Source organism: Mchenga conophoros, linkage group LG3 (genome assembly GCF_057382185.1).
Source record: "Mchenga conophoros isolate Kocher_MC1m ecotype Shallow Benthic linkage group LG3, M_conophoros_male_GT1.1, whole genome shotgun sequence".
Lineage (NCBI taxonomy): Eukaryota > Metazoa > Chordata > Actinopteri > Cichliformes > Cichlidae > Mchenga > Mchenga conophoros.
Window position 1 is genome coordinate 23,070,971 of NC_140528.1, and position 16,589 is coordinate 23,087,559.

The 16,589-nt window shown below is 40.7% G+C and overlaps 1 protein-coding gene and 2 long non-coding RNA genes across 3 annotated transcripts in view; 1 reads left to right on the plus strand and 2 right to left on the minus strand.

The window, feature by feature from the left end:
• The window catches only part of LOC146577727 (protein NLRC3-like), a 620,451-nt gene that overhangs the window by 222,353 nt on the left and 381,509 nt on the right, over positions 1 to 16,589 (minus strand). The window contains exon 16 of the mRNA XM_085268219.1: positions 14,574 to 14,750. Coding sequence (XP_085124345.1) covers positions 14,574 to 14,750 — 177 coding nt within the window. The remainder of the gene's footprint in view (positions 1 to 14,573; positions 14,751 to 16,589) is intronic.
• LOC146577731 (uncharacterized) lies at positions 5,511 to 7,348 on the plus strand. The gene is made up of 3 exons (XR_014891428.1): positions 5,511 to 6,465; positions 6,567 to 7,123; positions 7,322 to 7,348. It is a non-coding gene; the product is annotated as an uncharacterized LOC146577731 (long non-coding RNA).
• On the minus strand, positions 11,009 to 12,433 carry LOC146577732 (uncharacterized). Its single transcript, XR_014891436.1, has 2 exons — positions 12,175 to 12,433; positions 11,009 to 11,499 (listed from the first exon to the last, which is right to left on the minus strand). It is a non-coding gene; the product is annotated as an uncharacterized LOC146577732 (long non-coding RNA).

Sequence of the window (16,589 nt, forward strand, 5' to 3'; positions counted from 1 at the left end):
AAGTTCATTCATTCAAAACTAACTGTAAGACGCTTAACTACATTGCAGTCTGTGTTATTGTTGTAGACCTAATTATCACCTTTAAAGTGTTTGTGCTAATAACATCATGTAGAGTAAGACAGGCATAGAGAACAGCACTGACTGGGAGAGGCTTTGAACAGATGACATACTCAGATCAATTCAACACTTTAGACTTTAAAAATGCACAAGCGTCTTTCAAAAACCCATTTATTTAATCTATCATCATTGATATTATTATGTACAGTTATAATGTACTGTTCATCTCCCTTAAATAAACAGGCAGCCTTAAAGTGTGAAATAGTCACTTGTCTACTGTCTCAGTGGCTGATAGTGCCCCACAGGCCTCAATGTCAGCTTGAAGCCATCATGTTTCAATTGTTTAATGAGAAACAGATTTTGAATGAAAGCGAGGAAACTTCGGTAGCACAAAAAAGTGCCTATTCTTTGTTCCCATATGGTTCAGTCATATTACCGTCATTTCCCCCTAAGCTGTTCCCAAAGACACCAGGTTAATACTTGAAAAGGCTGCAGCGATACACAAAAATATCATCAATATTCTGTTTACTTGGTGACAACGTCGCTTTTAGCCTTCAATCAGAAAGCCTGACGTTGGCTAGTTAAGCATCGGGCTAACGTTTATCGCTTTCACTTGAGGGAAGTAACTCGTATTATTTCAGACGTTTTCTGACTCTAAATGTTCTTTTCTCATTTCTTAGGGTTTTCTAATTTACAATTAAAACATTTTCAGCTTTTTTCCAACTTCTTCTTCTGTGTAACCTTCAGCTTTTAGCAGTTCAGCACTGTTGTTTTCAGGTTAAATTCGGTTTTTTTTTCTATCTCATTCAAGATTTTTAACTTAAATTCAGTAATTAATTCATTTCAGTGCATACATTCAGATTCAAGCATTCACACTGCAGTTTCTTCAGAAAATGCACTTTCTAGTTTCTCATTTTTGTCACCGAAAAGGGTGTCTGTGTTACTTCTTGTCTTATATATATTGTCTCTGTTTTCCTCTGTCCTTTGTCAGTGTCTGTTCACCTACCCCTGTGTCTCCATATTCCCAGTGTTCAAGGTTTCCGAGTGTTTTCCCAGTTTAGGTTTTCATGGTTGGTTCTGTTTGCTACCCAGCCAGAATAAACAGCTCGCTCTTTTTAAAAGTAGGCTCCAGAATGGATGATGGCATGTTCGCATGTCTTTATGCAACACTGAGTGTGCTGAACTAAAGGTAGGCCTAGTTTCATTTTCATGGTCATTATTATCATGACAATGATTACGCCTTATTCTGATTATTTCTCCCTTTTGGAGATGTAACATTTACATGAGGGGTGTAGGAACATTTCCCCCTAAATATTTTTAGATAAATTTTTGTTGAAGTCACTGTTTTTGTCGTATTGATGATGCAGCTAGAATAAGTGCTTTTAAATAAAAGAATAACCATTCAAAGTGCTCAGTGGTGAAACTGTAACTCTTTCAGAGTTTGACAGCTGGACAAGTGATGCCGTATTTAAAGAAACATGAGATGAGTGCAGCATATTATCTGAACAGAGATCATTCAATGAGCAAGAATAAACACTGAAAGAGAAACACTTCACTGTTGATTATCATATGAAGTCTAATAAAAGCTGTTAATCTGTTAATATCCTGCTAATCTGCATACAGCAAATACAGAACATGCGACTTTAAAGCATCCAGCAAAGTGATAACTGTCCTCTGCCCACTAAGTAGTGACTCTACAAAAGATTATTTTCAATATCATCTTTATATTATATTTAGTTATTCTCCAGCGCAACAATGTAAGGAGCTCTGTGATTGGTTAGGAAAGGACAGACTGGCCACCTCGATTTTTCTTCACTGCACATTGATCCATAGCTTTGCTCTGTAAAGGCTAACAAAGTGCTTTTGCTTTACAAAGACATTCAGCGTCGGTATTCACTCTTTTAAAATGCCACTGAACACTGGAGTGAAATGGAGCCCTGATCCTCAGAGTTTTATTGTTGCTAACATTTCTTATAGATAGCACAGATAGTGCCCCACTGCAGTAATCACTCATGTCTAGATATTCCTGTTAAAAAGGAGTTTTTCCTCCCCACTGTAACATGGCAAACATAGCAAACGGATAATCCAGCTGAAGCTTCAGACAGCCGTCAGACAGTGAAACACTGCCATCTGCTGGACGCGAATAACAAAGACGCTGCTTTGACGGGTGAGGGAGTTTCAACAAGTCTGCAACGACTCAAGCATCAAACTACAGAACTATTGTAGCGGACATGGTGCTCTAATGACTGCTTCATTAACGCAGGTCAGAAAGGATCAAACATATCAATAAATCATAAAACACAAAACGTCTCTTATTGCCCAGGGCTCAGGAAGTGAGTGTGTTCCTTATAGCCCAACACGTTCTCACTCCCAACTCGTCAAACGTGTGACGCATGGTCAGGCTCCCTCTGCTTCACTTATGGACCATATGGACCACCAGGTAAGACCATTTAAACGGACAGCATTTATAGAATGACTATTAAAAGTCTGCGAGTGTCAGTAATGTTAATGTGGTTATGTTAGTAATACACCGAGTGCTAATATAACAGCTTTAAGATGCATTTGTAGATATTATTACGTGTTTTACCGTCTTTATGGTGCTAGCTTAAAGTTACGGTGTAAACGTTAGCTTATATTGGAGGAAAGCTGTTACTGTTTAAACGATGTTAGCACAGAAATATTAGCTTCTGTCATGACTGATGAAGTTACTAGTTAATAAAGTTTCCAGTAAAGTGTTTAATCGCAGCCACAGACTGACAGCAAATATCTCGATTAGCTTCAGTGCATCTGTAATAAATATGTGCAAGTCTCAGTGCTTCGTTTAAACTGTATGATACTTATACTGACCCAGGGTCAGTGTAAAATACAATCCTAGCTGTGTGAACAAAGCCTGGCTGCTTTAATCCTGCATGACAAACCTCAGGATGCAGGTTATTATTACTCTTTCCTGCTGGCACACCTGTCACACCTGAGAGTCAGCTAGAAACTCACAGTGACGTGGACATCATGCAAAGACTGCCAGACTCTGTAATACTGCAAATGATCAGTGACTCAGGTTATCACTAAACTTTAAACGGCACCTCTGTGTCTCTGTGTGCTGAACATCTAGGATTGAGTCAGGCTGCATTGACTGTGGGACTTTAATGTGTTAAAAGCAGGTTGAAGACGGCTCAGAAACATTTGAAGATTAAAATTTAGCATTATGGCTGCTGGTGGTTTGTAAAGCCTCTACTCAGCTGTATTTTTGTTACTAATTTATGTTTGTTGTTGTTTAACACAGATTTCAGAAGAGCAAATATGCTTAATAGTTTAACTAGATTTCATTTGTCAGTGTGGGACTGCTGAGTCACCTGAAGAACTCATTTCATTCATTCTCCACATGATGTTCATTTACAGAAATGTTTCACAGGAACTGATTTCTCCCAAAGGGTGAACTAGTGTGTTTCCATAGATTACCTCTGTATGAATGTACTTCTTAAATGAAGGCAAGTGTTTGTCCTTTTTTGTTCCTCAGGTACAGTACGTGATATCAAGGGCAGGCGGTCATCACTGGGGGTAGACAAGAAGCAGACGTACTTCCAAGAGGGAGCTGCAGTGAGGTCAGAGGTCAGAATCTGAAACAGCTCAGGTTTATATTTTAGAGGTTATAAAAAATCAAAATGTATTATTTAAAGAAACCTTTAAATAATAGTCATAATTATGATTATTATAAGAAATATCAAACATTTAAGTGGATTTTCTGTTACACATATCGTGTTAGCCCTGCAATAAACTGGCAGCCTGTCTTTGTCCTGTATCAGCTGGGATAGGCTTCATCCTCCTGCAACCCTGAATTGGATACATTGTATTCCAATTATGTAATCTAATCATTTACAAACTCAAGGTATCTAATCAAAATGTAAGTGATGCCGCCCTTGACAGACAGGGAGATTTTATTCCTCAAAGACCATCATCCAGTCGAAGTACTAGTTGCCACGTGGTCAGTGTTCTCACAACCATTGATTTTATCTCACAACTTGTTTTCACCAAAGAATTTCAGTAAGTAAATATTCTTCAATCTCTTTTTCCCCCCAGTGTCTGCAGATCTGCATCAGTGTCCACGTGAAGAACCTAGTTATGTTGCCAGTGTCAACCCAACAAAAGGTACTTTACCTTCTTGTATATATTGTGATTCCTTTACTTTTATATTTGTTGTTATAGTTGAGTTAGGCAGGGCTTTTGTGCAGTCCTAAGAAACATACTGCCTAGAGTGTTTTTCACTTTGTGGAAGAGTTTCTTTATTTTTTTTCTGTTAGTGTGTGGAACTGAGGTGCTTCGTCAGGAGCTCCTTCAGTTGTTGGAGGATGGAGAAGAGGACGCAGCCATGACTTGTGAGACGTTGTCTGAGTCAGCTGCTACTCACTGGGCGATCAGAAACATGGTGTCCTTGCTAAAGTGGAAAGAGGCCAGGCCTTGTCTTATAGACAATATGTTAGCTACTCTGGATCCACAGTCACACCGTGTGTGTCAGTGTGGCAAACAAGTAGTTGTGAGGTGTCTGGACTGCCTGCCTCTTCCATTCCTTTGTGCTGACTGTGATATTGCAGTTCACACACGCTTTGTCCTGCACAGCAGAGAGGCAGTAACAGGAGGGTTTTTGCAGCCTTCATCAGAGTTTCACAATCCAATATGTACGGTTTTTAAGTCTTATGCATTTATTGCTATGTACTATGAGTGTGTGCTGTTATTGTATATTTATTGTGTATCATTTAATTTCCAATTCTTTTTATATATATTGTGTGTTTTTAATGTAAGTTCGGCTGTTGCCTGTGCAAAGACCAGACTGTGTGTGACTGCCCAGCAGGTAACGTTGAGGTTTCACCCGGTGCAATTGTGGCTCTTGTAACCATAAATGGTAAGTTGCTCTTTTGTCACACAGTACATACACAATAGATGTGTTTGCAGGTTTTATTGCAAATTGTACATTGCTACATTGTTTTGAATTACCCTCGGCCCGCAGTATATGTGGGCACCTGTCAAAGGTCATTTGGATTTACCAGACCGCTTTGAAAACAACATGGGAAAAAATGAATGTCTTTGTTGAGCCATGACTGGATTTCTCCTTATCCTTCCTAAAGGCCGTTATAACCTTGCACTGCCAGTGGTGAGCTGCACCAGCTGTGGCCTAATGTGGTCCCCCTCAGTTAAGGACTTCCAGGGTGGTGGATATTGGCCTGGCACCTTAAATTTCTGCACCCTGTTTTCAATGGATGTCTTTCAGTCTTTCTATGACATTAAGAAGCTGCAGCAGGGATGTCACTTAAGGCCTTTGTCAAAGTGCTGGATGAACGAACAGCCCATTTTGGAAGGGTGAGTTTCTAAATTTGTCAAGTTTAAGGAAATTGTGCAAATCAATGTTTATGATGACTGTCCGTGAATATTCTGTTGTTTGTCCTCTACTTAAAAGACTGGCCGAATATCAGCTGATGCCTTCAGCAAAAGTTTCTTGGAGTGGAGTGCTGTAAAGTGTGAGGTGGACAGGATGTGCAAGGAGCCATGCTTTAGCTGCCCTGCCTGCACTCCAGACATGCTCGCCGTCTCAGTTGATGGAAACTGCAAGCTTTATCGCTTTCAATCAAATGCAAGGTACGTTATGCATTGTGTACATAAATCAAATATGGATTTGTACAAAAATTGTATTTTGATGTTTCTTTTCAAACAACTGTCACCGTGTTCGTTCAGCACTTCAGAGCAGGGGAACTTTGAAGGTGTCTTCATTGAGAAAGATGAGGAAGTTGCTGAGTTTGTGAAATACATCCAGAGACACACAAATGATGTAAGATACACATATATATCAGTGCTGTCAGCGTTAATCTTGTTAAAATGACGTTAACGCCATAACCATATACTCATACGTGTGTGTGTGTGGATACATATTTGGATGGGTGGATATTTATTTTGTTTTTCTCTTGGTGTTGTCGTAATACTATTTACTTGACTTTATCTTAATGTGTACTTCATTTTGAGTAGCTCACACTTGGATGTGCGAGGTATACTGCAGCTTGTAGTCTTGGATACGTTTAAGACATTTTGTTATAAGGTTGAATGAATTCAGCAGTCATGTATTGTGACCTCCTTTCTATAGATCAAATGGGGAGGTGCGTTTCAGGATGGGGCCGGTTCTACAGTTGGAGAAGAGGTGGAGCAAGTAAACAGTTTCCTGTCTAGGGCGGCCATCACAACGAAGTACATGTCTAAAGCAGGTGTGTGTCTGTGTGTGAGATTCCACTCAGTCTCCTGCTCATTCATTCTTATTTGTATACTAACTGAAATGCAGGGCGAACAGACATGCTGAGCCTCCTGGCTTTGGGCTGGAACAAAAGGAAAGTGGAACAACTGGGCCGCACTTTGAGCCAGAGATATCTAAAGGTCATTTTTTCAACACCCATTTTAATGTGTGTGGTAATGGGGGGGAAACACCAGTACTCTAAAAATGTCCATATGAATGACATTTATTAATGTATTCTTAGATCATAAGGATCCTTAGAGAACAAGTGGAGAGCCTGAATGCGAGCAGAAATGAGCTGGGTGTGGATGACGACACACTGCAGCAATGGGCTGAAGGTGAGTCTCAATATAATGCACTCGTGTATAACAACAGGACCCACCATGGCCTCATTAAAGAACTTAGAGTTAAGATCTTTCTGACAGTGTCAACAAACAATGAAAAATAAGCTTGTAAAAGCAGAATTGATGGCAGAGTTGTTGCGTTTGATCAAATTGGATTGGACCTGGGTTGAAGTGATGTCGTACTAGTTGGTTTTATAAAGCTGAACACCAACATACTTGTTATCTCATGATAATGCAGCACATGAAGGCTCCAGATGTCTTATAATGAATATCATCAAGTCAGTGATTACAGAGTCCACTGTAGTTTGGTGACTGTTACTCATCCTGTGTTCTGATTAATATTCCTCTCACTTAGAAACGGATCAAACTGATGGCAGCCTTGGAGCGTTGCAGGCACGAGTAGAGGAGCTTGTCGTCATCATCAGAGTGCGAACACAAAGTCTTTACAGACAAAATGGTGTCACAGTTTCTTTGAAACGGACCGTTTGATGCTCAGTTTGTACAGCTCGTACAGCTACTTTGTAAACAGAATAAAATCAGATCCAGGTTTGTTTAAGCTGGATGTGATTTGTTCTAGCAAACGAATTGATGAGTGTAGATTAAAATGTAAATATATGCATTATGTGAAGGTGTTCCTTTTTATGATTATTTACAGATAGCAACAAGAGGCGACACAGAATTCACAAGGTCATCTTAGATGAGAAGAAACGCTTGGCGGCTGCTGTTGATGACTACAACAAGGAAACAAGCAACAAAGCAAATCGTATCCAGTGATGCCCTCATGCAGAGCGACGTTTGGCCCTGGCAGAGCACAAGTGAACGTAAGCTCTTGATTTCTAAATATCCTTTTTAAACAAACTCCCAGTATCTGAGCAGCAGTTGAATGTTTTGTTCTTGAATCATAATATGCTGCTATGTTTTCCCATCTGATGTTGTTAAACTGCAGCTGCTGCTGACCTCCGGACAAAGAGAAAGGTCTTTGAGAAGGTGATGGCTGTGAGGCGCCTGAGAGAGGAGGAGATGATCCTTTGCAGGGAGATGCAGCATCACTGGACAGTGTTGCGAATGCGATCTGTGGTGTTGGGGACAATCTCCTCAGACTGTAAGCACATCTTTTATTTATTTATACATTTGGTGATGAATTGATTGAAAATAATAGCAGATGCTAAAGTCTTACTGGATCTTTTACCTATATTTGGGTTGCTAGCTAACACTGCCTTCTCCCTTAAAAAAAGTTTAATTACATGATCCTAACTCCTGAGGTTCAGGGTTTACGTGAAACCACCAATGTTCAAACACCTGAACTTTCCACACAGAGCACTATGGACTCTGACCAAACAGGCAGACGTTACCCTGAGAGAAATCCCAGAGCACCTCAGAGACTGAACTTATAGGTTTCCAGTTCATTTTGTAAGGAAAGCAGTTAAAATGTTTAAGAGGAAACAACCTACCTCTATGTTGTAAATCACTGAGTAGGTGTCATATTTCAGTTTAAGTACAATTATTGGGTTACGGCATTTACCTGAAAATATCTCGATTGTTTGATACTTAATGTGTTCATCAAAGCTGGATGGGAGGAACTGTGATGTATTTAGTAAAATCAGTCTATATTTTGTGGTAAAGTAGAGAACACCAAGTGTGGTGCATGTGCGCATTGATATGCCTGTGCCGTTCCACAACATGGTTAATAAAGTAAGTTACTAACAACCAAAAATGTGTTGTTACTTTACCAGTTGAGTTATAAGAGAGAACATAACAAACTGGTTGAGATCCTGGATTAAAGAGGGAATGGGAAGGGAAGAGGAGTACAGAGGACTGATTGGTCGGTTCGTGAGGAGAATCACCTGAAACTGAATGTGGCCAAAACAAAGGTGCTGGTGGTGGACTAATTGTAATTTAAAATGTGAAAATTTTAGCTGTCCTCCATCATTCTCCCTGAGGAGTCGAGTTACGGTGACTTTGTATCTTCTACAAGAGACGCACAAGAGCAAGTTTAAAAAAAAACTGTAGAGGAAAATATGGCAAAGTCCCAAGACTTACAAAAGGAAGCTTATGCTAGACGAGTCCAGAAGTACAGAAACCTTGTGTACAGCGTTGGAGATGAAGTTCTTCTCTTGAACATGAAACGTGGAAGGAAGGGAGGAAGACTTGATCCAGATTTTTCAGGACCCTACACCATTCAAGACATCGCTGGCAAATGTGTGAGATTAAAAAAACACGGAAGGAGCAACTTTAAGAAATCACTACAGCATTGACCATATCAAGCCATACAGAAGAAGCCACCATGTAAATATCAGTGACAATTAAAAATACCCAACTCGCAGTCAGACGGTGAACAGCAGCACAGACCTGAAGATGCCTCCCTGCCATCCTACTGCTAACCCTCAGTGCCAGCAAAGTCCAGAGGATTCATTATGCACCCAAAACGGCTGACACAAGGAGTTTAATTGTGTTCCAGGACCAGAAACGCGTGAACAAGAACTTCCCTCCCAGAAACAAAGCTTAGAAAATGAAGGTGACATAGTGAACAACTCTTTTTGACCAGTTGGTCATTTGTTGCCAGTTTGGCGTTGCAACTTAATTGACTGTTGCATGACTTTGTTTGCATTTTGCAGTCTTCAACTCATATTGGATGTAAAGAAACGTGCACTGAGCTTGTGGAAGTCTGGAAATGGATCTGCCTGTCAGTAATTTTCTATTTTGCCCACCCGCTGTACCTTTCCTATTTCTCTGCATGTAAATGCATGCCTATTGTATTGACTTTTTTCCTGTTGTGGCCCGTCGGCCTTTACCAAGCTTATCCACTACAAATCTCATGCATGCCTGAGCTAACTTATCATATTTTTCTTTTAGTAAAGAGGCTATGGAGTGCAAAGGATACTGGGCGTTTGGAGGCAGCTGTTGGACCATACAAGTTATTGGATTCCTCTTTTCGAACACTGCAGGGGTCACGGTGGTTTCTGATGAGGTAAGAGAACTTATCATTGTTGATTCTGATTTCGAGGTTCTGCTCCTTCTGAAGCATTTGCAGTGCAGAGACCATTAATAGTTTAAAATGTGCGGGTAGGTCGGGGGGGGGGGGGGGGGTTATATTGCAAAACTCTGATAAGGTTTCACCCATTCACTTCAACAGGAAAAAATGTTATCAACCACAACACAGATGTTGTGACATCTGTGACATCATAATACCCAGTTTCAGTATATGCAGAAAGAACCTTTATCAGCAATTCTATTCTATGTTGTGAAGCAGTTTCTTGCACAAAGTGTTATTTTTAAATAAGTTTTCAGTGGCACAAACAATTGTAATTTTTAATTTAACTTTTTCTTTAGATTGTCAACATTTCTGCACAGAAAATACTGCTCATAGACCCCATGGGAATGAAGGCATTTATGACAGGAAAATTCTGCACAACTGGAGGTATGTATGATACTGAGGTGTTATTCTTAGATTAAAAAAAAAAATCTTGTTTCATTACAAACACTTTTGTTCAACTAGGAATTTTCTGAGGATGAGAGGGCATGAAGACACCATGGAGTGGCAGTTACAGACTATGCAACACAACAAGCAACAGGATTCCAGCAGTTGTGGAGTTTTACTGTTAAAGGTAACCCGTATTCAAATGATTCAGTTTCTTGTTAGCTAGAATTAAGACTTTAAGTGAATTTAAGTGAAGTGAAAGTTATTTCGGTCAACAACAACAAAGATGATCATTTTACATAGAAGTACTTAATCATACAGTAACTGAAAAAGGAATAGGCTGAAGCCTTGTGGCTTATAATTATCCTATCCTTTACCTAATTAAGACTTTACATTCTAATTATGATCAATCTCACAGTTTGCAGAACACTACCTTGATTTTGGAGAGGTCGGTGAGGTGTCAACCACTACAGAGCCAGTTGTGCTGGAGCGAATGCAGATAGCTTGCACCCTACTTGAAAATCAAGGTAAGTCCAGTAAAGTCCTTATCACGTTAGTGCGTACTTCCAATTTAAACAGTGCTTTTCAAACACCACAGTACAAATAGTGCTCTTCAAACACTTTCAGATAAGACCCTTCTCAAAGTCTGATTTAAAAAATTCAGGAGACTAATTTTCCAGGAAGTATATTTGGAAAAAATGTACTATTATTTTTTAATTATTCAATAAACAATGTTTGATTAAAACCTAACTATGATTGTGTTTCAGGGAACGCTGAGGACTACTGCATTGTTTGCTCCATGTTAGATGCTAAAGCTGACCGCAGCATGATTGAAATGGTAAAACAAAAGAAAAGAACCACATAAGTCTTAGTATCATTACTTGCCAATCATAATTAAAATGTTGAGTAATAGTATTCACCAAACAGAATATGAGCCATTTATTTTTCCTTTCCAGGTGCAGTGTGAATCTTGCCAAAGATGGGCACATTTTGCATGTGCAAAATATAAAGAGAGCAACCAAGAATATAAATGCCAAAAATGTAGCCAGAGTCAGACAGAGACTGTGCAGAGACTGTAGAAGGACAGAGCAGCAGCAGAGCAGTCCAGATACACTGATGATCCTCTGTCAGATCCAGAGGGACACACAGGGATGATGCTGGACTCTACATTGTGTCTGACAGTGGAGCTGTTCTCAGAGCAGTTCACTCTGCAGCACTGACAGTCATCTGCACTTCTTCTCATTCCTCTGTCAGTCACTGCTGGATGAAGCTCTCCTCTCCACCTCCCAGTAACATGGCCCAGTCAGAGCGTCTCTACACACAAGCTGCTGCTGCTTCAACCTCTCTGGATCATCAGGACACAGCTCCTCCTCTCTCAGCACACACACCGTCCTGTTTACCATCATCACCTCCACCTGCAGAGAGAAGAAGGAAGAGCAGAGGAGATAAACGAGTGTTTCCAGAGACTCTTCATCAGCTGTCAGTCAGTGATGCAGCACATCCAGTATAAAGAGCAGCAGGGACTTCAGTGCTGGGACTGTACTAGGACTCATTGTTGCTTCACTTTTTCTAATCTTTGGATTTTTATTGAAGTTGATGAAAATGTTTTTCCCTCCTAGTTTGAGTTTGGACTTTCATTCATTAGAAGAACCTTGGTGTGTCCACTCTGAGCTCTGTAGGAACCCCAACAACAAGCCCAACAATCCAGATGGACGGTTCCAGCTGTTAACTGGAGGAATTCCATCCAAACATCTGCTCTCACTAAATTCTTCCTCACCTACAGACTGTGTTCTTCACTGCTTTAAACTTGGAAATGAATGCAGTCATTGGTCTGCGTGCTGCTTTGTTCAGAGAGCTGATTGGCTGTTGACAGTGTTTGATCAGAGCGTGTCAGTTGTTACTATGGTGACCATAAAGGTCAGAAGCAGGAAGTGTTTGTGTCCAATCCTGAAGCCTGTCACCATTCTCCTCTCACAGCTTCACTGAGAAGCTGCAGCTTTACAGGAAACACTGGATCTTTGTTTCATACTGACTGTGTTTAGTACAATACTGCTGACAGCACCACCCACTCACTCCATCACTCTACTGACCTCAGAGTCTCCAGTCTGTAGTCTGAACTATGTTTAAGATCAGACAGCTGCTTCACATCTGGATGCTGCAGGTTGTTTCCTCTCAGGTCCAGCTGTCTCAGATGGGAGGGGTTGGACTTCAGTGCTGCTGCCAGATAATCACAGCTGATCTTTGACAAACCACAGAGCCTCAATCTGTATAAAGAATGAAAGATGTAAGTTTATTAGACAAAGTGTGAGCTTGAAATCATTCAGTGTTTCATCATCTGTTCAGAGCTGAAGAAGGTTCAGAATGTAGAAGTTTAGAAAATGGAAACTCCAAACAGCTGAAGCCAACAGGAAGCAGCTTCAAACAGGAAACTGTGCAGAGTTTCAGACTATATGTCCTGATGCAGCCAGTTGGATTTTGGAGATTTGAATCTCTGTTCTGTGACTAAGTCCTTGAATCATTTCTTCCAGTTGGTCCAACAAGACAGACTAAGTGTTGGACATGTGTTGTGGCTCCATTAGGGGAGCTTCTAAATGTGATGTGATGGCCCCTCTGGGTCTGTCAGGTCACAGGACTGAAGAGAGCTCAAACTGGGCACACAGTTGTTCCAGTCTGGACCAAAGACTCTATACTGGGACTGAGGGACTGCTTTCACTGCACCCACTGGGACTTACATTTCTTTCTGGGAAAAATGGGGATTACTTTGGAAACAGGAAGTATTTTCCCCAATAAGCAGCCCTGGATTAGTAAATCACTCCAACATGTTCTCAGGCAGAAGAAGCTGAATAAAGGACACTCAAGGCTGGCTTGGAAAGGAATGAAGTCCATGGTGGGGATGCAGAACAAGGAGCAAAGATGAATGTGATGCTGAATCAGCAGAAGACTTGGACTCATTTGATTCCAGCTTTGATATCATTGATTTCAATGAAGAGCTTTGTGATTGTAGCAAAGGGCTGGTAGCTCTGAGAGTCCCACTGATGAGGTGTTTGTGTGGAAATCTCTTAGTGGGACCACAGAGAGAAAAAGCCCTGGTCCTGATGCTGTGGGAGGGAATTGATTGAAGTGTGCTGTGAGGAACTGACTGGGAGATTTTCACACATTTTCCCGTCCTCCTTGGAAAAAATAGGAAGTTCCCAGCACATGGAAACAAAGGTTAAGTGTCCTATGGCACTCAGTGATGATGGTGCTGTGGCCCCACCACCTCCACCTCTTTGTAAAGGAACTAACTGTCATCTGAAGCTTCAAATGGAACTAAGACTTCCTCCACTAGGTGGCAGTGTCTGATGAGAAAGTGTTAGTGAAGCTGGCCTGGAGTCAGAAACAGGAAGATGCAGGATTTGGGCTGAAATGGGGAAAAGTGGTTCGCACTAGTGCCTTAAAGCAAGAAGGTTGTAGGTTGAAGCTTGTTGGCCTTTCTGTGGAGGTTGGATGTTCTCCCACAGTCCAATGAAATGCTGCTTAGGTTCATTGGTGCTTCTAAATTGGCTGTAGGTGTGGATGTGAGAGAGTGCTTCTCTGTCTCTCTCTGTTGGCCCTGTGATGGACTGCTCACCTGTGCAGGTGGACCACGCCTCTTGCCCTATGACAGCTAGGGCACAGGCTGCAGCCCTGTGAGCCTAAGCTGAATAAACAGTTAGCAAAAATGATCCATAGATGGCCTGAAATCCCCCAGTTAGCAGTTTGGTAGATAGCTATGACATGCTAATCCCATCCAGCAGCTGTATTCTACCTGTAAGCTGATCCCTGCTGAGCCAAAGCACTTTTTCATATACAAATTACAACCTTTAATAGAAACCTATTGGTCAGCATCTTATTAGCCTGCTGTTAGCTTCATTCCACAGAAAACTGAGAGAAACTAACAGAGTTGATAAAGAATAAAGAGAAATGTGCTGATTTAAAGCCTTTGAAGTGCTTCAGATGATCTCTGTCCACTTCTGTCCACTCATTCATTCATGTAAGCTTTCTAGTGCAGCTTTGATCTTCACAGTCTGCTTCATGAAACTCATTCTAACCCTGAATGTCAGAGTGTTCCTCCTTCTCTTTCCCATCATTCATGCTGGCAGTGGAGGAGATTTGGATGTTGGACTGTGTTTTGGATGATGTGTGTATGTTTGTGTTGGACTGCTGTCTGTAAAGCAAACGCACATTTTGCTTTGGATTTCAGTGTCAGACAGACTTTAAGGTGGAATGAAGAGTTGGAGAGTTTCACAGTGAATTATCCAGTGGAGGATTTTTCTTCTTCTTTGAAGGTTTGAAATGTGAACATTGTTCTGCTGCAGTCAATGGACTAAACCAGAGAAGAAGAAAACAGACTTTACCATGAAGATCCTCAGTGTGGATCAGTATAATATCAGCCTGATGTCTGCAGTTTAGTGTCAGCACAACTTTCACATCATATTCATCTCAGCACAACTAAAACATGCTGACTGACCTCAGAGTTTCAAGTCCACATCCTGGACTCTCCAGGAAACCACACAGATGCTTCACTCCTGAATCCTGCAGCTTGTTGTTGGAGCTCAGGTCCAGCTCTCTCAGATGGGAGGGGTTGGACTTCAGTGCTGCTGCCAGATAATCACAGCTGATCTCTGACAAACCACAGTTGATCAATCTGTATAAAGAATGAAAGATGTAAGTTTATTAGACAAAGTGTGAGCTTGAAATCATTCAGTGTTTCATCATCTGTTCAGAGCTGAAGAAGGTTCAGAATGTAGAAGTTTAGAAAATGGAAACTCCAAACAGCTGACAGAGTTCATACGCCTTTGTCAGGGTCAAATTCAAGCAAGACCATGTGAAAATTAAAACACATCATCCTAGGTGAACTTAAACACCTTTGTTCCCCTTTTGTTAAGACATAGAAAAGTACACCACACAAAAATACTGCAAAAGGAAACGGTCGCCTTATATACATAGTGTATAAACTCAAAATGCACATTTCACTTCAAATTAAGATTAAGGCTTTGAACAGATCACATAGTTCAGTTCAACATATAAGACTTTAAGAATGCACAAGCATCTACTTAAAATCTATTTAATTTATCATCCATGATATTATTTTGTACAATTCCAATGTATTTTGTTCATCTCCCTTAAATAAACAGGCAGTCTTAAAGTATGAAATATTCATATACAAACACATATAAATGTGTGTACTGTCTCAGTGGCTGATAGTACCCCACAGGCCTCAGTGTGAGCTTGAAGACATTTATAATGTTTAAGTAGTTTAATGTGCAGGTGCTGACGATAAACACATTTTGAATGAAAGCCGGGGAACTTTGGTAGCACAGAAACAAGTGGCTATTCTTTGTGACTATATGGATCACTCACAATACCATTATTTCACACAAAGGCACCAAATTAATACTCAAAAAAGCTGCAGCAATACACACAAATATAAACAGTACTTGGTGACAACTTTGCTTTTAGCCTTTAACCCTTCTTGACTACTTTTGATGTGGCCTCTATATTTTACCTTTAAAAACAGTTTATCTTGCCAATCTGTTATTTTCTCATTTTGACCAACTGTATCAGCACAATTTATCTAAATTCAGACAAAATTTAAAATACAAGTAGAAAGTGATATTTTGACTGTAAAAACCACACACATGTTTAACGAATCATCTTCATAACTTGAAATGCAAATAGAGATTGTACATTTTTAAAAATACGCACACGTTTTGCAAACAACAAAGTTATATGGTACTATTTACCAAAAAATGCAGCCAAGGCTCAGACGTTTTTCATATAATCATTTCAAACTATTTACAGAACAATCAGGTGTCAAACAATAGTTTGTGTCACTCTAACACATATGAGAACAGCACAGGGATAAACCTGCAGGTCTGACAGCAGGTGTGTCACTCAGCGTTTACACTGCAATCTGCCTTTGTTGGCTTTAAGGCAGCAACTGTGACGATCACTAGTAGAACTGACACACAAAACAAAACAACAGCTACACACTAAATACACAAGACAACAAACTAACTTGAGACCAAACACGGTAAACGTCACAAATCTCTCACGTATCAAAACTCTCTCTCTCTTTCGCTCACTCGCTCTCTCTTGCCGGTCACTCCTAAAACTTCCCCCTTTTGCTAAACAACCAAATGTCATGTTTCCATATCATTTTTGATTGGTCGACATGGTACATTTTCCCACCTATAGGGCTTTGGAGCGTGATGTCACGGGAGATGGGCCATGCCCCCTTCCGCCATGACAGTAGGCCAGCCAAAGGATACCATTTCAGCTATGGATCGTACGTGTTGTGTTGTCGGTTGCAACGTTAGATCACACGATCGTGAAGGCAAGAAGCTGGATAACGGGCTCTCTTTTCATCGTTTTCCATCCTGGAGGCAACGTGAGGGATCCCATGTATCCGATATTACTAAACAAAGACGTCAGGCTTGGATTGCAGCGGTGAGACGAGCGGATATCGAGTTCTCTGCAATCC